The sequence below is a fragment of the Lynx rufus genome, unplaced genomic scaffold (assembly GCF_022079265.1).
Source record: "Lynx rufus isolate CCGP_SWC_20201006 ecotype Redwood Valley unplaced genomic scaffold, mLynRuf1.p SCAF_8, whole genome shotgun sequence".
NCBI classification, from domain to species: Eukaryota; Metazoa; Chordata; class Mammalia; order Carnivora; family Felidae; genus Lynx; species Lynx rufus.
Window position 1 is genome coordinate 26,743,204 of NW_025814896.1, and position 20,248 is coordinate 26,763,451.

The following is a 20,248-nucleotide window of genomic DNA, read 5'->3' on the forward strand; positions in this document are numbered from 1 at the left end:
TGACTTAGGGTTTAGGATGTCAGTTCAGGACATTACTGGTGAGAAGCTCATGCAGTCACAGGCTGTATTAATAGAGGTCAAGTGTCAGAGGGAGGGAGGCGACTGACTATTCCATCATCTGCCCATTCCCAGAATTAGTCCCATTCTAGACATCACGCTGGGGAAGGGCAAGCAGAATGGAGAGAGGCCAGGAAGCAGTCCACCCTCACCTCTAGAGACCGTAAGCAGAAGCTGTGCTTCCCTAGATGATCTCAGATAAGGGCATGGACTCCAGGACTCCAGAGGAGACAGAACCCCGGCCCTGGGGTTAGAGCGACCCGGCCCTGTTGCTGCCCAGCTGTATGACCCCCGGGGAGGCATTTCACCTCTTCGATCCTCACTTACAGTGGCTTTCAAGTGGCATAAGTCCTGGCTCACAGCTTTCGGTGGGGACTAACGATGTAGAAACACTTCACCCCAGTTGCCCGGAACACGGTAGGTGTTCCAAGAATGGTAACGGTTGTTACAACTGCTCCTGCTGCTATAACCACCGTCACCACCCTTGCCAGTGGCGTTACTGTTGGCACCACCCGTGTCTAGCATTGCCGGTCTCCTATTTTACCATCACAACTACGTCGCTAGTGGTGCTGCTGTTTGTGGGAGGGTGCCCTCCCTAAGGAGAAGGACAAGACAAAACAAAGCAACTTCAAGGTGACCTGGCTGTGCGCCTCTGTGACAACACCCCTCATGACCCTGTGACCTGCGACTAGTTAATCAGACTACACGTTTGTGCGCGTTATCATCCGTGGGAGACAAAGACATCGAAAATGCACTAAAAAAACGATGCCACGTGACGTTCGGTGGTCGGTGCTTCGGGGACAAACCCCAACTGAGCGGGGCCGGCACGAATGAAGTTGCTTCCTGGAAAAAAAGCCGCGGCGAGAGATTCCCGCTACACTGGCTGCCATGATCACCACTATTCCTGCCCTTACCGCCACGCCTCACGAGCGGTTGGAACTTGCGCTGCCTGGGTTTGAATCCCGCCTCTACCCTTTACTAACCACGTGGCCTCCGGCACGTTATGAAGCTCTGCGTCTCACCTGGAAAATGGGCATGATAAAAATCGTGACCTAGGGTGACCGTGAGGCTTCAGGGTGTTGACAACCGTATAGCCCTTGGGCCGGGGCTCGGTTCCTCGTAAGCTCTGTTTAAGCAGAAGGTAAGCAAGCAGATGCCTCTACGAGTGTAACCGCTTCTCTTATTTACTGCTTTTGCGCTGGCCGTTCTACTCCCACCCCTCTTGCTGTTACCACAATTGTTACCATGATCACTGCCTCTACTTTAACTGTTGGCTACTGGTCAGGTCACTCACAACTCTCAGTACCGCTCATGCTACCGCCCAGGCTCGGGGCCTCTCTCGTGCCCTCTAGGACCTGGTCCCTGGAGCCCAGGCTGAGAGGCCAGGGCCTGGGCAGTGGGACCGGGAGAGCCGTCACTGCCCTGGGTACTCGGAGCAGATGTAGCCCAGAGAGCTGGGGCTACATCTGCCAGTGAAGGGTAAGCTCCATGTCACCCCAACACACCCTGCTCACCCTCGGAAACATAGGAGGATGTGAGGGCGAGTTGGGGCAGCACGGGGCAGCCCACAGGCTACTGAACTCCTCTTTCTTCCCCCACTCACCCGTTTGCCCGCAGACGTGGGATCCGGCACATATACGGGGCTGTGCAGGGCACTGGGCTCGGTTTTTGAGACCTTGCCTCTATCCTGGAGGAACTTGGACTTCATGCATCCCATCCTGCGGCAGAGAGAAGGGAAGTGAGCCCAGCTTGCCCCGAGCCCCACACAGGGGAGTCTTGGATGGTGAGTTCCAGGCCCCCTGCCTTCAGACTGGCTCCCTCTCCCCTACCCTGTCTCCAACCCCCCCCTTACCAGCCCCACTCACCCCACCCTTGCCACACGAGCTCACTCTGCCCTTGCCACTTCTGGGTTTCCCCACGTCCATGTCGGCCACATACCCACACAGGGCTGACTAGCTGTCACAGTCCTGCTACCGAGGACCCCTGCCACGGGGAACTTATCCAGACAATGAGTCAGATGATCATCAAAATTCAACATGCAGAGCCTTGGAGCAGTGTGGGTGGTAGGCACCACAGGTCTGGGATCAGAAAGCCTTGAGCTGACACGTGGCCCCTCCACCCCACCGACACCACACTTGTCATTCGCCCTGCTCCCCAGTCTCAGTTCCTCATTGGCAAAGTGGGGATAATAATACTGTAGCCTACTCGCAGGGTGTTGGAAGGGTGAGAAAACGTGTAGGCGGGGAAATACTCAGCCCAGCGTGGGGCTCAGAGCAAACAGTAAAATGAAATCACACTATTATCATGTAATAAATTATCATTTTATATGAAATGACCAAGGTGAGGTCACATCGTATGGCTCAAACAATCTAGCCAAATGATCATAGTCAAGGCACCATATCCCTTAGTATCATTTTACAATTGCCTTGCACTAGTTTCCTTCCTCCTCTCCTCCCTTTCTCTTTCTTTCTTCCTTCTTTTCTTCCTCTTGTGGGTTTATTTGGTCATTCCCTCCTGCATTTACTCAGCAAAGATTTATTGAGTATTTTTCGAAGCCACGAATAAGACAAGCAAGGTCATGCCCTTAAAAGAGCTCACCCTGGAGATGAATGGGAGACACCGACAAAAAACAGGCAAACAAATACGTAACAAGATAAATTTAGTGAAATGTGTGAGGACAATTCAAAAGGATGTGACAGAAAACAACAGTGCAGGGCTTCTGTAGACAGGATGATTGGGGAAGGCTTCTCTGAGGAGGTGACGTCAGACCTGGGACCCGAACGGCACAAAGCAGCCAAGTCGTGTAACACTCTAAGGAAACGGTGCTCGGGGCAGAGGGAAACGTCAAGCGCAAAGGCCCCGAGGCTGGAATGTGCTTGGAGAGAATAAGGCACTGAAAGGAGGCCAGTGTAGCTGGAGATCACAGGCATAGAAGAGGAGTGTGGTATGGCACAAGGTTGCCATATCTTTTACAGCCAATCAGCAATCTGGATTTAATTCCAAAGATGAGAAACCATGTAAAGTTTTAAGCAGGAGAATGATGGGATTCATTTGCACTTCAAATAATGGCTACCGGGTGGCGTATGGACTGTAGGAGGCAGGGCAGGGAACCCTGTCCACTGCAGGAGTCCGGGCATGAGAGGATGGTGGCCTGACCTGGGGTGGTGACCATCGAGGACATCTGTAAGCAATGGACAGATTCAGGGGGACATTTGGGAGGTAAGGATGACAGACTTTGCTGATGGGTTCATGAAATTTAAAGATACTTAAAACCTGTTTACCTGATCAGAGTCAAAACTTAATTGCAGAAAGTGGCAGAAATGTTTTACTTCTTCTCTCAAAATGCCCACATGTATTTGCTGAGAAGACACGCCATAGGCATCCACAGAAGAGAGTAATTGTTTTCCTCATCTCTGCACAATTACGCATTTCTTCCAAAGCAATTAGACCTCAGTTATACTTATCTGGCTAAATAAACACATGTTTGTGGTTTAAGGAAAAAAGTCCGTATTCGTAGGCTCAGTGGAGTTACTTTAAAAAAAAAAAAAAAAAGATTTTTAATCACAAGGATGTTTTTGTCTGTCCTGGTGGGAACTGGCAACAATTTACCACTTCAAGACTTAAGCGGTTTCTGCTTCACTTGCCTGTCTGTTGTGAATAAAGTAAGGAATTGGTTCAGACTCCCGGAGTGCTGGATCATTAATTTGAAAAATTATCACAATTAATCACTGCTTTATAATGTACTTGTATGCATTTAAAACACCTCTCTTTGATTTGTGATACGTATGCATTACAGTTCTGGAAATAAGACGCATAGTGTGTGGTTCTGTATGGGATACAATTATATTACATTGCATATATTTTGATTACATAAGAAGGTTCTGGGAAGAACACTGCTGTGATGCAGAACAGCTCCTTCTGCTTCTCTGAGTACCTACTGAATTTCATTTATATCGTCAATTTACATATTCAAGATAGCCACAGGGGACAGAGGGATGGGTCTCTGAGGGCACATTCGTGCATGATCCAAGGTCACCTCTGAGACCGGATGGTGGGGCTCTCCCTCACAGGGTGGTGGTGAGTACTGAATGAGTTGATAAATGTAAAGGTTCTTGGCACACAGTAAGCACTACAGAAAATGTTGACCATAACCAATTCCGTTTACTAGCAAACATGGACATGCTCTGGGGGATAAAGCAAAACCACATGGCAATTCCTCTGACCCACAAGCTTAGAGATAACAGCAACACTTAAGTTAACCTTTTAGGGCCGCCTGGGTGGCTCAGTCGGTTGAGCGTCCAACTTCGGTTCAGGTCATGATCTCACAGTTTGTGAGTTCGAGCCCCGTGTCAGGCAATGTGCTGACGGCTCAGTCTGGAGCCTGCTTTGGATTCTGTGTCTCCCTCTCTCTCTGCCCCTCCCCCTCTCATGCCCTGTCTCTCTCAAAAGTAAATAAACATTAAAAAAAGAAAAAAAAAGAAGTTAAACTGGAGTTCCCATTAGTTCAACTTTTGCACAATAAAATATTATTTTTAAAAAGTGATATGCTGGCAAGAGTCAAATTTGCATAAAACGTGACAGTCCCCCTAAATCAGGAGAACTGTTCTACTCCCTGGTGTGGAATGGCCTCAGACATGTTCTTTTCGTGACCACCAGACCTAGAAATGTAATGTGAGCCATGTATGTAATTTAAAATGTTCTACAGCAAAAAAAAAAAAAAAAAAAAAAATGTTCTACAGCCATATTTTTCCAAGTAAAAAGAAACAAGTGAATTAATTTTAAGATACATTTATTTTCTCCAATATGTAAAAAATGATTGATTTGTAACCCATATAAAAATGCTCAATGAGGGGCGCCTGGCTGGCTCAGTCGGTAGAGCATGCAACTCTTGATCTCAGGTTTGTGAGTTCGAACCCCACGTTGGGCCTAGGCTTAAAAATAAAAAGTTAAAAAAAAAGTTAAAAATGATCAGTGAGATACTTTATACTTGTTTTTCCCTCTAAGTCTTCCAATCCCAGTGTGTATATTACATGGTTAGCACACCTCCGTTAAGATTTGCCAATGTTTCAGGTGCTCAACAGCCAAGTGGCTGGGCTCAAAGCTAATGTATCAAACAGCACAAACATAGAACATTTCCATTATCACAGCACAGCAGAGGCTGGTCCTTCATAGATCTGTGCCCCTCAGTGTTTGGCTTAGCACCTCCCTACAGCCCTTGGTTTCTGCTCAAGTTATGGTCTCATGGTGTAGGAGTTTGAGCCACACATTGGTCTCCGTGCTGACAGTGTGGTGCCGGCTTGGGAATTCTCTCTCTCTCTCTCTTTGCCCCTCCCCTGCTCATGCTCTCTCTCTCTCTCAAGACAGATGAATAAACTTAAAAACAAAAAGATATATAGGGGCACCTGGGTGGCTCAATTGGCTAAGCCTCCAACTTTGGCTCAGGTCATGATCTCACGGTTCATGGGTTCGAGCCCCACGTTGGGCTCTGTGCTGACAGCCTGGAGCCTGGAGCCTGGGGCCTGCAGCCTGCTTTGGATTGTGTGTCTCCCTCTCTCTCTGCCCCTCTCCCGCTCATGCTCTGTGTCTCTCTCCCTCCCTCCCTCTCTCTCTCTCCCAAAAATAAATGAACGTTTAAGAAACTAAAAACAAAAACAAAAACAAAAGAATTGTAACCGAATGCCTGGCTACTGTGTGTGATCACGGTGGGGACCAGCAGCAGCAGCACAGAGGAGCTGTTAGAAATACAGACTTTCAAGCCGCATCGCCCAAATCAGAACGTGCACTCCAACAAGGCCCAGGTGAATTGCGTGATCATTCTAGCTGAGAAGCAGTGAACATCTCGGCATCCATCCCTCTTCTGATAACAGCACCTGGCTTTTCCTCGAGAAGCCAGCCTTCTCCCACTCAGCGCAAGGTGTTTCAGGAGGCTAACCCCACTCTTGCCTTCAGGGAGCGACAACTTGAGACAGGTCTGGCCGATCAGAGAATTCTGTGTCCCCCTGGCAGCCAACGGTGGTCGATTCAGTTATAGGTATGTAAGTGATCCTGACTGAGGTGATCAAAGTTAGCCCTGGGATTTTGCTGGGAAAATTAGGAAAAAGGCACTCTGTTTCTATAAGGATTGCTGATGCAGATGTAGGTGCAGGTGTCGAGGCAGACATAGGTGTAGACGTAGGAAACTAAAGTGAGGGACTGTCTTAGTGTGAGGCCGTCACAGAGGACAGCAGAGCCGAGCAATGAAGACAGAGTGATTCCTGAAGACATGTATGAACACCTGAAGCCAGCTGTGCCTGAAGCTTGCCAACCTCAGGATTTTTCCAGTTCGTGAGCAAATAAATTCTCAATTGCCTAAGACAGTTTGAACTGGATTTTTATCGTTGGTACCCCAACAGTCCTCACTGTTTCTTACATATCCCTGTGCCATGATCTGGACCGAATGAACCAGAGTCTCTGGGGATGAGGGCCCGGAATCTGCATTGCTAACAATTCTTCAGGAGATTCTTATCCACACTAAGATGTGAGATCCACCAATGTAGTAGAGTGAGGGCTGAACCTGGGGTGAGAATGCTCGGGTTTGGATCCCGGTTTTGCCCCGACCCTATGTGACCTCAGGTAAGTCACTTCCCCTGAACTTCATTTCCTGCCCTGTAAAATAGGAGGCTCTTGCTTCTCAGGTTTGGCCTGACATCCTGTGTGACGGGGATGTGAAAGGCTTTTGAAAACCTCTGTACACATGATTCTTGTCTAATTGTGGTTCAAAACCAGGCTCTGAGAGCAGAAGTGGCCTGCCTGGCCCCAGACCAGTTGAGAACTGCTGACCCCTGACAAAGGCACGTCCTCAGGTCACTGCCCAAATCCTGGAAACTGAAACTCGCTCCTTCCCCATTCAGCTTCTGTTGGTCCTACATGGGAGGGATATGAGAAAGGTCGGCATCCTTGCCCTGGGACCTTCCCACGGTCACTCCATGTAGGCCATGGAGCCTTAGAGACTCCTCCTGCGTGCTCAGAGTGAAGCCCAAGGAGAGAGGCCAGTGTACTGCCTGGGCATCCTGTGGAGTGGGAGGGAGACTGTTTTCAAGGAGTTTTTAGGGTCAAGCAGAGGCCTGTCAGGGCTGAGGCCGAGGAGCCCTGGATTCTGGTTTCGCCTCTACCACAAGCTCACCGTGTGAGCTCAGGCAAGTCCCAAACTCTCTGGGCCTCAGTTTCTCCAAATATGAAGCGAGGTGTTGGATAAGTTGTCTGAAGGGGACAGCTATAGTTCTTTCCTACATAGTCTCTGCTCCCCCTTTTTCTGAGAACAGCTCCCCAGTCTTCCTTTTGTCACCACCTCTCCCGCATTCTCATTTCGTGCAGCGGGGTAGGGCTGACTTCAGCCTCTGGCTGAAGTCTGACCAAGTCTGGCCAATCAGAATTGCAGTAACGGAAGCAGAGCTGGATGTGTGACCCAGTCCTGGACAAGGAGAGTCATCCATTGGCCTTTGGCTGGAAGAGAGTTGCAAAGCAGAGCCCAGAAATGCAGGAATACAGATTCCCAAGCCCTTGAATCCAGCCCTTCCTAAAGTGGAAGTGTTTGCGGACTTTCTAACAATATCCCTCTTCTGCTTGAGCCAGTTTAAGTTGGATTTCTGCCCCCCCCCCTTAAACCTCAAAGAGTGCCGCCTCATGCAGAGGAAATTCTTACAAGGGATTGCAATTCATACTTCAGTGTAAATGGCTTAGGGCAAAGACTTCGTAGACAGCAGGTATTGATGGATGAGAAGAGGGTACTAGACCCATTAGGATAGGTGAGGATGTATGCAATATGGACCCCAAGCAGCTGATGGCACCGACACCATGCCTAGGAAGTGCCTGGCATGTATTAGGACCTCCATATATATTTGTGGACTAAATATATTGTGTTCAACCTTCTACAGGCCTGACCATACTTGGTTGAAGTCAGCAGTACCAGAATTAAGAGCTCATTTTGCAGACAGGGAAATGGAGATCCATGGCACAGAGATTCCCCAGGGGGTCACTGGCAGGTAGAATGAGAACACAGCTCTCTTGCCTCTCATCCTCGGGAGGGGGGTGGGGTGGGGAGTGGGCAGCCCCAGAGGCTGCAGTGGGGAACTGCAGGGTGAGGGCGAGGAACCCCAACAGGAAGTTCAGGAAGGCAGACCTCAAGGGGCCCAGGGCTCAAGACTGTTCACTAGAGGAACTTTCCCTTCTCGGAACAACTCAGCCATGGAGGTGGGGAAAAAGTCCTCCCCCATCAGGGACAATTTCCTAAAGAGTTTGCAAGGGTGCAGAGCCCTGCAGAGCCCTCTCCTCTGGTTCCCTGACGATCTTCTCAATGAACCACCCAAAGTGACTGTTATCCCTAATGGACGTGCGGGGGTCACCCCAACTCCTTATCTCTCCCCTTTCCTGACCCCCAGCTTCTTTCTGATCAAAGAGCTCAAAACTTGGACTTTTCAAAAGGAAGGAGGCGGGGAGACCTCTGTTACACAGGCAGAACAGCAGCCCCGGAGAGGGCAAGTGTTGTGCCCACGTTTACACAACAGCGAGTGACAGAGCAACACGCTGAAGAGGAACTCAAGGCCTCTGGTCATCTGCCCGACTCGCCCAGAGGCCTGGCCTTGAGGTGCATTTGTCCCACCTGTTTGCTCCAAACATGTACTAGATTCCTAGCATGGTCATTGCTACCTCTGGATCACCTGTTAAAGTCCGGAATGCCAGGGCAATTGTGACCCTCCTTGGAATACTTTTATCTCTAAGGTAAGCAGGGGGCAGGCAAGTTTGGAAAATATGGGATGGGAGTTGAAGTCACAAAGAGCTAACTCTGAATACCAATCCTGCCTCTTAAAGACAAGCAAACCTTTTCATTTATTCATTTATCTATCTATTTATCTATCATCTATCTATTTTTAAATGTTTATTTATTTTTGAGAGAGAGAGAGAGAGAGAGAGAGAATGAGTGGGGGAGAGGCAGAGAGAGAGGGAGAGAGAGAATCCCAAGCAGGGTCTGCATTGTCAGCGTGGAGCCCATCACGAGGATTGATCCCATGAGTTGTGAGATCATGACCTGAGCCAAAAATCAAGAGTCAAACGCTTAGCCAATTGAGCCACCCAGGCACCCCAGTTTATTTCTTTTTTAAAGTTTATTTATTTGTTTGGGGGGGGGGCAGAGAGAGGGAGAGAGAGAATCCCAAGCACGCTCTGCACTGTCAGTGCAGAGCCTCATGTGGGGCTTGAACCCATAAACTGTGAGATCATGGGTTAGGCCAAAATCAAGAGTTAGACACTTAACAGACTGAGCCACCCAGGCGCCCCAAGCAAGGCTTTTAAACTGTAAATCAGGTCATATCCCTCCTCTGCTCAACAACTCCTGGGCTCCCATCTCACTTGGAATAAAAGCCAAGTCCCCTCTATGGCTGCCAAGGCTCCATGATCTGGGCTCTCCCCAACCTTGAGGTCCTGTCATCCTCCCTTGATGTTTCCTTTCCAGCCACACTAGCCTCTTGCTGTCCCTCAATTCACCAACCACGCTTCCACCTTGGGGCCATCACACATGCTACTTTCCGGAATGTCCTTCCCCCGGAAAGCCTCTTTCATGCCACCCAAGTCTCTTTGCAGACCTCTCTGTCTCAGAGAGGCCTTCCCTCACCACCCTGGCTAAGAATGCGAACACCCCCCCCCCAACTCCCATCACTTTCTAGCCCTTCCCAGCCGAATTCTTCATGGCTTTGACCACCAGCTGATGTGGTGGCCATGAAGATGAGTCTCCCAGATCTCTGACTGCAGACAGTGGCATTGACCAATGGCCCCAGCTGCTGTGCTTTGAAGTGCATCATCACTGTTGCCATGGGCTGTTCCCGGCCAATGACGGAGTGTGGCAGGGATACTGAGGCAGGCCGTGCCAGGGGGGCCTGTGACAGGGGGCTTTGGCTAAGGGGTCCAGGCAGCCTTGCCAAGCCTTCCTTGGAACTGCACTGTAGTCTAAGATATTTCCGCCTCTCCTTCCCTTCTTCTTGCTTTCCTTTCCTCCCTCCTTCCCTTTCTTCTTCATTTGGAGTCAAACATGCCTTGCTGTGTGCTGGCTAGCTTTCCTAGCCTTTTCTTGCAGGGCGCCTGGGTGGCTCAGTCGGTTGAGCATCCGACTTCAGCTCAGGTCATGATCTCCAAGTTCATGGGTTTGAGTCCCATGTCGGGCTCTGTGCTGACAGCTGAGAGCCTGGAGCCTGCTTCGGATTCGGTCTCCCTCTCTCTCTGTCCCTCCCCAACTCACGCTCTCTCTCTCTCTCCAAAATAAATAAACATTTAAAAATTTTTTCTTGCATATTTAATCTCTGAAGTGAGAGTCTGCTTCTCACCTAATGCACTTATTACCTAGGGATTTGTTTATAATCTGTCTCCCATAGGATGTAAGACACATGAGAACAGTGATTCTTTTGTGCCTTGCTGTATCCCAGTATAAAATGACACTACAGTAGGTGCTCAATAAATTCTTGAACAAGTGAATTAAGTCTCCTTCAGCTTCCTGGGAGCCCCAGCTTTCCCCATCAAAACAAGTTACATATGCAGGTTTAAACTGGAAAGGGATATCCGTGTTTGTTCCTCTCTGCTTGGAGAAGAGCAACATCCTTCCCTGACTGTGACTGACTGGAGTCTGCCCCCTTCACCCAGGACATGGTGGCCAGTTTGCCCCCAGGGGTGGGGAGAGCTTTTCACCCTAGCTTCTCATCATGCTCCAAGGTCAACTGCCCCCAAATCTTCCCCCCGACCCCAGAGGGAAACCTTGAAGCTGCCATAATGCCTGCTCTGACCATGTTACAGTTGCTTTTTTATAGTTGACAGAATCTCAGTTTCTTTTCTGTTTTGGAGGGTATTTTGTTTTTTAAATTACCTTTCATCGCCTGGTAAACAGTACATCGGCCTTATATATAACATTGCAGATAAATCTAAGATGCCATTGGATTACTCCCTTTGCAGGCTCTCCATGGCCACTCCTTTCCCCTCAGGTAGCCTCTGCCTCTGTGTTTACACCTATGCGTATTGACGCACGTGAACCTGTCCATGCACATCCCATCACCTTGCCTGTTACCGTTTCAGAACACTCCTGCTGGCAGCACCTGTGTTTCTTCCCCTGAGAGATTTCTCTGTGGCCATCGGTGTCTGCTCAGCCCGTGAGCTTGGCAAGTGGGAGTGTTAGACAGACATCCCCCCCCCCCCCGCCCCGGGAGCAGCCTTCAACCAGTGACTGATAGCAGCAGGTGCATAAATACCCCAGCTCCCTCACCTCTTGAACACGTTCACCAGCTCTCAGAGCTCGAGGGCTCCCTGCCCTCCAGGTGTCCACACTAGTGACTGGTGCGATAACACACTTTTATTGGCTGCCTTCTCTTCCGTCTCACTTCCCCACTCTCCTACCAGGGCTTTCTGGGACCCTCTCCCAAAGAGACTAAATAATAAATGCATATGAGATTTTTTCTAAGGTCTGTTTCTAAGGAAACTCAAACTGAGACCTATGTCCATGGAAACTACGGAGTATCGTTTTTTTGCGTGTTGACCTCAAAGGATTTGTACTACGTGAATTGACCTCAAAAGGTTTGTACTACGTGAATTTGTGTACTGTGGAGTATTGTTTTTTTGTGTGTTGACCTCAAAGGATTTGTGCTTCGTGAATTTGTGAGGTTGTATCCTCCTTATCCCCATTTCTCAGATGAGGAAACTGAGACTCAGGAGAGTGAGCGGCTTGGCTGAATGCACCATAACTTATCTGAGGCACCGTCGGCACCCAAACTCAGGTCTCCCACGCCCGATCTCCGGTTCTTCATTTCTCTGGCAGAGATGAGGGAAAGTCTGCTATTCGCTTGGCTGCACCTACGTCTCCCAGGCCAGAGGATTTCAGGGTGATGGTGAGAGCTTGGGCTGTCTTAGGGCAGTATTAGGAATGCAGGCCCTACTCGGTGCCATCCGGCGGGTGCAGCCTGTGTGGCCACAGGCACCAGCCAGGAACAAGGGCACACTTTCCATTTAAGGAAACTGGACAAACGGAGCGGGGGCGGGGGTTGTTTAGAAAGGTGGAGGCTAAGAGACATGGCAGCACTAATGTTCTGTGTAACTTTGGGAAAGCTACTTACCCTCTCTGGACCTGACATTCCTTTTCGGTGAAAAGGAAGGCCTTGTCATGATAGGGAGGCAGGACTTGAAAACTAAAATGGCGGGGCGCCTGGGTGGCGCAGTCGGTTAAGCATCCGACTTCAGCCAGGTCACGATCTCGCACTCCGTGAGTTCGAGCCCCGCGTCAGGCTCTGGGCTGATGGCTCAGAGCCTGGAGCCTGTTTCCGATTCTGTGTCTCCCTCTCTCTCTGCCCCTCCCCCGTTCATGCTCTGTCTCTCTCTGTCCCAAAAATAAATAAACGTTGAAAAAAAAAATTAAAAAAAAAGAAAACTAAAATGGCTACAGGGGCCCACAGGGACACCCACGGGAGGAAAGTGATCCAAGAAAGGGTGGTGCAAGCCGACAGCTCAGGGTTAGTCTACAGGGCGGCCCCACACCGCTTCACCGATGCTACCGTGAGTGAATAGCAGACGGGCATGGGAGACAGAATTTCTAGCCTCACTATTGCCAACTCTGCCAGTTTTTCACAAGACAGAAACCCAGATTTGTGTGAGTTCTCTTGACTTTAAAACTTGGCGACTAATTAGGCGCGCTTGGGTGTCTCAGTCCATTAAGCAGCAGACTTCGGCTCAGGTTATGATCTCAAGGTTCATGAGTTCAAGCCCCGCCTCGGGCTCTGTGCTGACAGCTCAGAGCCTGGGGCCTGCTTCAGATTCTGTGTCTCCCTCTCTCTCTGCCCCTCCCCTACACTTCTCTCTCTCTTTGTAATAAATATTTTTTAAAAAGTTGGCAGCTAATTATAAAGAATCACTATGTGGGGCTAACTAAAATACACCTATATGCTGAAATATCTCAGGCAAGAGAGGGAAGAGGTTGTTCAACATTCCTACAATGTTTCTGAGGCCCTACCATGTGCCAGGCACTTAGTATGTGTTAGCAGCAGAGTGGTTTAGAAGCCTTTACTTTCTAGAAGCGTTTAAAGTGTGCAAGGCCTGGAAGATCCCTTGAATGCATGTAATTTTCTCCTCACCCTCAGGGGTAAGGGCCCCCAGTGAGCAGCCTGGTTGGGGTGAGATTAAGATTCCCACACCCCCTAGGGTGGCTATAATAACCGTAATGTTTTTTGTTGTTTTTTTTTAAATTTTTTTTAATGTTTATTTATTTTTGAGACAGAGAGAAACAGAGCATGAATGGGGGAGGGGCAGAGAGAGAGGGAGAATTGGAAGCAGGCTCCAGGCTCTGAGCCATCAGCCCAGAGCCTGACGCGGGGCTCGAACTCACGAACCGTGAGATCGTGACCTGAGCTGAAGTCGGACGCTCAACCGACTGAGCCACCCAGGCGCCCCAACCGTAATGTTTTAAAAAGGAAAATAGCAAGTGTTGGCAAGAATGTGGGGAAATTGGAACCCTTCTACATGGCTGACGGGAGTGGAAAGCGGTGGAAAACAATCTGGCAATTCCTGAAAATGTTAAATATGGAATTACCACAGGACACAGCCATTCCACTCCTAGGTATATACCCAAGAAATCGAAAACAGGAGCTCAAACAAATACACTAGGTGAATATTCACGACAGTCAAAAGGCTGAGACAACCCAAATTTCCATCTACAGATGAACGGATAAGCAAATCGTGGCATATACATACAATGAAATATTATTCAGCTATAAAGAGAACCGAAATACGAATACATGCCACAAGTTGGGTGAACCTTGAAAACATTATCTTAGGTGGAAGATGCCAGAATAAATTAATCCAAAAATACAAAAAGCAGGCTGGTGGTGGCCAAGGGCCGGGGGGTGGGGGGTGGGGCAGAAAGAAGAATGGGCATGACTGCTTTAATGGGTACAGGGCTTCCTTTCGGGGAGATGATGATACTTGGGGACTATACAGAGGTGGCAGTTGCACAACACGGTGAATGGACTAAATGCCACTCAAATGTTAGTTTTCAAATGGTTAATTTTGTAATGCTATGTGAATTTCGACTCAAAATTCAAAAATTACAAACTACAGGGTGCCTGGGTGGCTCAGTGGGTTACGTGTCCAATTTCAGCTCAGGTCATGATTTTACGGTTGGTGGGCTTGAGCCCTGCATCAGGGCTTTCTGCTGTCAACATGGAGCCCTTGTCAGATCTTCTGTCTGTCTCTCTCTCTCTCTGCCCCTCACCTACTTGCTCACTCTCTCTTGAAAAGAAATGAACAGTTAAAAAAATGGCAGAGGCGCCTGGGTGGCTCTGTCGGTTAAGCATCCCTCTTCAGCTCAGGTCATGATCTCATGGTCCGTGGGTTTGTGGGTTTGAGCCCCGTGTCGGGCTCTGTGCGGACCCCTTGCTTGGAGCCTGGAGCCTGCTTTGGATTCTGTGTCTCCCTCTCTCCCCACCCCTCCCCCGCTCATGCTCTGTCTCTCTGTCTCTCAAAAATAAATAAACATTTTTTAAAAATGGCAAACTACCTAACAGTGCTCTCCTAGGACAGTTAAACAAATTATAGTGCATCCAAACAGTAGAATGATATGCGGCCATTAAAAATCCAAGGATATTTTGGAGGGCCTGGCCGAAGGAGCATGTGGCTCTTGACCTCGGGGTCATGAGTTCAAGCCCCATGTTGGGTGTAGAGATGACTTAAACAAATAAATAAATAAGTAAACTGAGAAAAATAAAATGACAATTTAAAAAATCCAAGGCTGTCTTAATGACATAGGAAAATGTTTACAATGTAGTGCGAAGCAAATCACTAGGATGAAAATTGTATACGCAGCAGTTTACTGATTATGTTAAATAAAAAGGGCACAGAAAAGAAGACTATGCAAAAACAAACTATCTGTTATCCAAAAACTTTTTTTTTTTTTTAAAGGAGCCGTGATGGGGTGCCTGGGTGGCTCAGTCGGTTAGGCGGCCGACTTTGGCTCAGGTCATGATCTCGCGGTCCATGAGTTCGAGCCCCGCGTCGGGCTCTGTGCTGACAGCTCAGAGCCTGGAGCCTGCTTCAGATTCTGTGTCTCCCTCTCTCTGACCCTCCCCTGTTCACGCTCTGTCTCTCCCTGTCTCAAAAGTAAATAAAAAACGTAAAAAAATAAAAAAATAAAAAAAAATAAAGGAGCCGTGATTCCATGGTTTGAGATTCTACCAAGTGTCGGGCAGATGAAGAGCTTTGCCCTCCTGCTGGAGAACAGGAGACATGGAACAGTGAGTGGCCCTGGGAGGTCAGCAGACCCAGACTCTGCTGTTGTCCCTGACCCAGACTCCTCAGGTGACCCTTCCCGGCTTTAGTCCACCTCATACACAAGAGGACTTGTGGCCCCTCTCTCCATATTCCCCAAGAAACACCTGCACCCCACACCTCCAAAGCCATCCATCCAGGATGGTCCCAGCAGAATGGTTTGTCATAGTAAACACCTGTTCCACACCTGAATGTTTAGCAGCAGGGGAACGGGTACTAAGGTAGGGAAGTCAGTCACCTGCTGGGACACTCCACTTAGAAGGAATGAACTAGGGGGCGCCTGGGTGGCTCAATCGGTTGAGTGTCCACTTCGGTTCAGGTCACGATCTCACGGTCTGTGAGTTTGAGCCCCGCGTCAGGCTCTGTGCTGACAGTTCAGAGCCTGGAGCCTGCTTCCGATTCTGTGTCTCCCTCTCTCCCTGACCCTTCCCCGTTCATGCTGTCTCCCTCTGTCTCAAAAATAAATAAAAACATTAAAAAAAAAAAAAGAAGGAATGAACTAGGCCTCCCTCTGTTTCTCATCCTGGCTAGACCCTGACACCTTAATGATGAGAAGGCAGGGACAAAGGATATTGTAGAGGAATCACAGCTGGATAGCATTTTTGGAGATCTTCAATACACAGAAAACAATTCTATGTATAATTTGTGCATCCATCTCTATGCAATACATTCATGAAAGCACAGACCGGGAAGGATTATATTTCATGGCAATGGTTGCCTCTGGGAAGGGAGAAAACAGGACTGAGAGGGATACAAGGCGGAAAGTCTTCCGTTTTATCATTACTTTTAATAATTTCATTTTTTGAAAATCAGAAACAAAAACATGACAAAATGCTAACATTTGTTAATTCTGGGTGGTGGGGTTCCTGGGATATTTGGTATAGGGTCTTCTTCACTTTTCTTTATTTTAACCTTCCCTCCTCCCCTCCTAAGGAAAACAAAACAAAACAAAAAAAGGATAGTGAAGAGAAAGCCATGGGTAAAGGAAGCAATATCTATTGAGGCCTTTCTCTGTCCTGGCCGAAGGCTAACGTGGTGGCTTTCAAAGTTTGGTCCCTGGACCACCAGCAGCAGCATTACTCCAGAATGTAAATTCTCAGACTCCCAGGCCAGACCTACTGAATCAGAAACCCTGGGATCAGGACCCAGAAACCTGTGTCTTAACAAACCTTCCAGGTGGTTCCGGGGTACCGCTGAAGTTTGCGAGGCACTGGGCTAGACCATAATGTAGCTATGACAACAGTTAACGTGTATTAAGCATGCATACCTGTCAGGTGGTGTCCTAAGAGCTTAACTTAATCTAACCTTCAAAACAACCCTGTTGAGGGAGCCATTATCATTATTATCCCTAACCGACAGGTGTAAAAACGGAGGCACAGGAAGGCAAAATCCCTTGCTCAAGGTCAACAGGCAGCTTGCTCCCGGAAACCCCCTTCCCCTTACACCACAGTAAACATGACTTCACATACTCCAGCTCCCTGTGGCCTTGGGAAAACAACAACAGCCCCGCCTAACAGATGAGGAAACTGGAATTGGGAGAAAGAGAGCGACTTGCCCAAGGTGTCACAAGGAGGAAAACGACCGGCAGCCACCCTGCGGTCTGTCCAGGAGGTTTTGAGGTTCGACCTAGACCTGCTGGGGATCAGGGCCCAGCGCGGGAGGAGGAGGGAGCACAGCCGGCCCAGCTGCAGCTCCGCCCGGGTGTGGTTCGCACGTCACGCCTACGGCCAGCTGGCCCCTTCCCCACGAAGGTCGCCAACCCGGCTGCCAACCTGCCGTGACTCGTCACCCACCCCCACCAGGAACCGTAAGGGCCTTCCCCTCCCGGTCTCCGCGAAGCCCCATCCCTTCCTTCTCGTTTTTCTTGTCTTTTGCAGAAGGGGAACCTGGACGGCCCCGAAAAGTGGAGGCTGGAACAAAGTCACTCGGTGGCCAGAGCTCCCCTCCCCTCGAGCTTTTCCAGGTTCGCAGGGCAATCCCGCCCCTCATCTGCCCCACTCCCCGCTCCGTGGGCCCCTCATCCCACGGCCCGTCCGCCGCTTCCCCGACGGCACCTTCCAGCTGCGCACCCCAGCCCGCCCTGTGCAGCCCCAGCCCCCCACCCCCCTCCCTCCGTAACAGCCGAAGACCCTCAGGCCGCGCTCACCCTCAGGCTGCCCCGCTTCCCCCGTCCGCCGCACTCACCTGGGCTCCCGCTCCTCGTCCTGCGGGCAGCCCGGATCCTCGCAGCTCGAGCCCCCCCCCAGCTCAGCAGCCCCCGGCGTCCCGGGGCGCCCGTTCCCTAAGGGAGACGGGCTGACTTTCGAGAGGCAAGGATGACGCCCTGAGGGGCCTCGGCGGGCGCCGCGGGGCTTCTCCGGCTCCCCTGGCGCAGAACTGCCCGCGTCCTCTCCCGCTCGCCTCTAGGCCCCGGCGGTGCGCCCGGGCAGGGACCAGCAACGCCGTGGCACCCACAGGCCATCTGGGCTCCTTAGCCGCGCCCTGAGCGATGCTAGCCCCGCCCCCAAGTATCCTAGCCCCGCCCCTGAAGACTCCAATCCCGCCGCAGGGACTCTAATCCCAGGCCCCACCTCCCAGCATCCTAATCCCGTCGCCCATCCGAGGTTTCTAAACCTGCCCCTAAGGATCCTAACACGCTCCCTAAAGGATAATAAGCCCGCCCGTAAGAACTTTAACCAGTCCCACAAAGATCTTAACCCCACCCCCTCCAACACCTCCCCCAATGCATTGTAATCCCCCCCTCCCCAAACCTAACGCGGTCCCCAAGGGATTTAACTCCACCCCAGGAATCCTAACCTGTCTTCAAGAACCGCAACACCCTCTCCTCCTCCCAAAATCCCAATTCCGCCCCAAAGGATTTTGAATTTCACATTTGAATAATTTGTAATCTCGCCCACCAGAGGTTTCTAATCCTGTCCCCAAAGATTCTAATCCAGCTAACTAAAGGATCCCAACCCTTCTCTTCAAACGATTCTGACCCAGCCCTCCAGATTTATAACCCTAACCCCAGGGATTCTAATCCCGCTCCTGGGTAACCCCAATCTTGTTCACAAAGGATTTTAATCCACCCCGCCCCAGGATTCCAATCCGATCCATCCGAAGATTCCAATCCGACCCTCCAAAGATTTTAATCTCTCATCAAAGGATTCCAACTGGGTCCAGAAGAATCCTAACCCCTATCCCCCTCGCTCTCACAGGATTCTAATCCCCTTCTTCCCGCCCCAAGCATTCTGATCGGTTTTCCCTACCATTCCGATCCACTCTCTCCAGCCCAGACCCCTCCCCCAGGCCGTGTCCCAGCCTAGATCCCTCCCCCAGGCCGTGTCCAAAGCCTTCCTGGTACTTCTGTGGTCCGCGGTTTCCGCTCCGCAGGCCCTGCGCTATTCAAACCTCATGCAAATTTTCTCACCCGCAGGCACCGCCCTGGCTCATTTTTGGCCGGCTTCCGGCAGCTCAGAGGACTTCGAAAATTAAGGGGGCGGGATGCTGGGCTTGGAGGGCAGCTGGAGGCTCCACACGATCGTGCTCAGGACCCGGCAAGGGCAGAGCACACCTGTTCCTGGAAAAAGAGAGATATTGTCGCACTAAATTCTACCACGCACACTTCCGACATGTGTAAGAATCCTGGTGCGTTTCTATGTTCCCACCACTACCATCTCTTCATTCACTCACTCACTCATTCATTCACTCATTCATTCATTCAGCAATGCTGTGCTGGGCTACACAGGGCTTCTCAAATTCAGTACTTCTGACATGTGGGCTGCATAATTCTTTTGGGGTGGGTTGGTGCTGCATGATTCTTTGCTGTGGGAAGCTGTCCTGGGAATGGTAGGATGATAAACAGCATTCCTGGGCTGCACTCACTAGATTAACCTCCTTCCCCAGTTGTGACAATCAAAAATGTCTCCAAACATGACCAAATGTGTGTGGGGGGTGGGGGGAATGGGGCGGTAGAACCATGAGTCAAAAGATAATGACCCTGCTCTTACGTGTTTGGTATATGTGCTTAAATACATATGTGTGAGTTTTAAAAATACATTTAATTCTGTGTTTAATGTACTTGAATGAGACTCAGTTTTGTGCCCCCCCCCCACAACATCACTGTTACTAATATTTAGTAGCCCACGTTGTCTACATCCTCCAGTTTATTTACCCATTCCCCTAGTCATGGACACCTACATTGTACCCAACTACCATGCCTTCTATGGACTTGTAAGAATTTTGTAAAGACTTTCTTTGCCAAGAATGATGGATGCTTGCAGAAGGGCTGCTGCCAACATTCTTCCAACATTTCCCCACATCTTGACGGACTCTTGGTATCATCCATTAGTCTTAATTTGAGTTTCCCAGAAGCAGACCTTAGACACAGATTCGAGTGAAAGTAGGTTATCTGGGAGATGCAGAAAACACTGGTAGGGAGCAGGTGGATGAGACAGGAGAGGGAAGAAAGCCAACTAAGAGAGCATTGTTGGGGTGCCTGGGTGGCTTAGTCGATTAAGCGTCTAACTCTTCTTTTTCTTAAATTTTTTAATGTTTATTTTTTGGGGGGAGGGGCAGAAAGGGGGGCAGAGACAGGATACGAAGTGGGCTCTGCACTGACAGCAGTGAGCCCGATGCAGGGCTCAAACTCAGGAACCATGAGTTCATGGCCTGAGCTGAAGTCAGATGCTCAACTGACTAAGCCCCCCAGGCACCCTAAGCATCTGACTCTTGATTTCGGCTTGGGTCGTGATGTCATGGTTCATGAGATTGAGCCCCACATGGGGCTCTATGCTGACAGCGCAGCCTGCTTGGGATTCTCTCCCTCTCTCTCTGCCCCTCCCCTGCTCCTGCTCCTGCTCTCTCTCAAGATAAAGTTGGGTTTTTTTGT

The 20,248-nt window shown here is 49.9% G+C and overlaps 1 protein-coding gene across 2 annotated transcripts in view; it reads right to left on the reverse strand.

Annotated features, from left to right (window-relative positions):
- HCK (HCK proto-oncogene, Src family tyrosine kinase) overlaps positions 1 to 17,832 on the reverse strand; it is a 42,538-nt gene extending 24,706 nt beyond the window's left edge. Inside the window, exons 1-3 of one of the 2 annotated variants that reach the window (XM_047068258.1) lie at positions 17,563 to 17,832; positions 3,339 to 3,588; positions 1,661 to 1,775 (exon numbers count right to left, since the gene is read on the reverse strand). In XM_047068258.1, the coding sequence (XP_046924214.1) occupies positions 1,661 to 1,774 (114 nt within the window). In that variant the 5' untranslated portion in view covers position 1,775; positions 3,339 to 3,588; positions 17,563 to 17,832. The remainder of the gene's footprint in view (positions 1 to 1,660; positions 1,776 to 3,338; positions 3,589 to 17,562) is intronic. The other variant, XM_047068257.1, reaches the window with a different exon arrangement.
- Between the last annotated feature and the right edge of the window lie 2,416 nt (positions 17,833 to 20,248).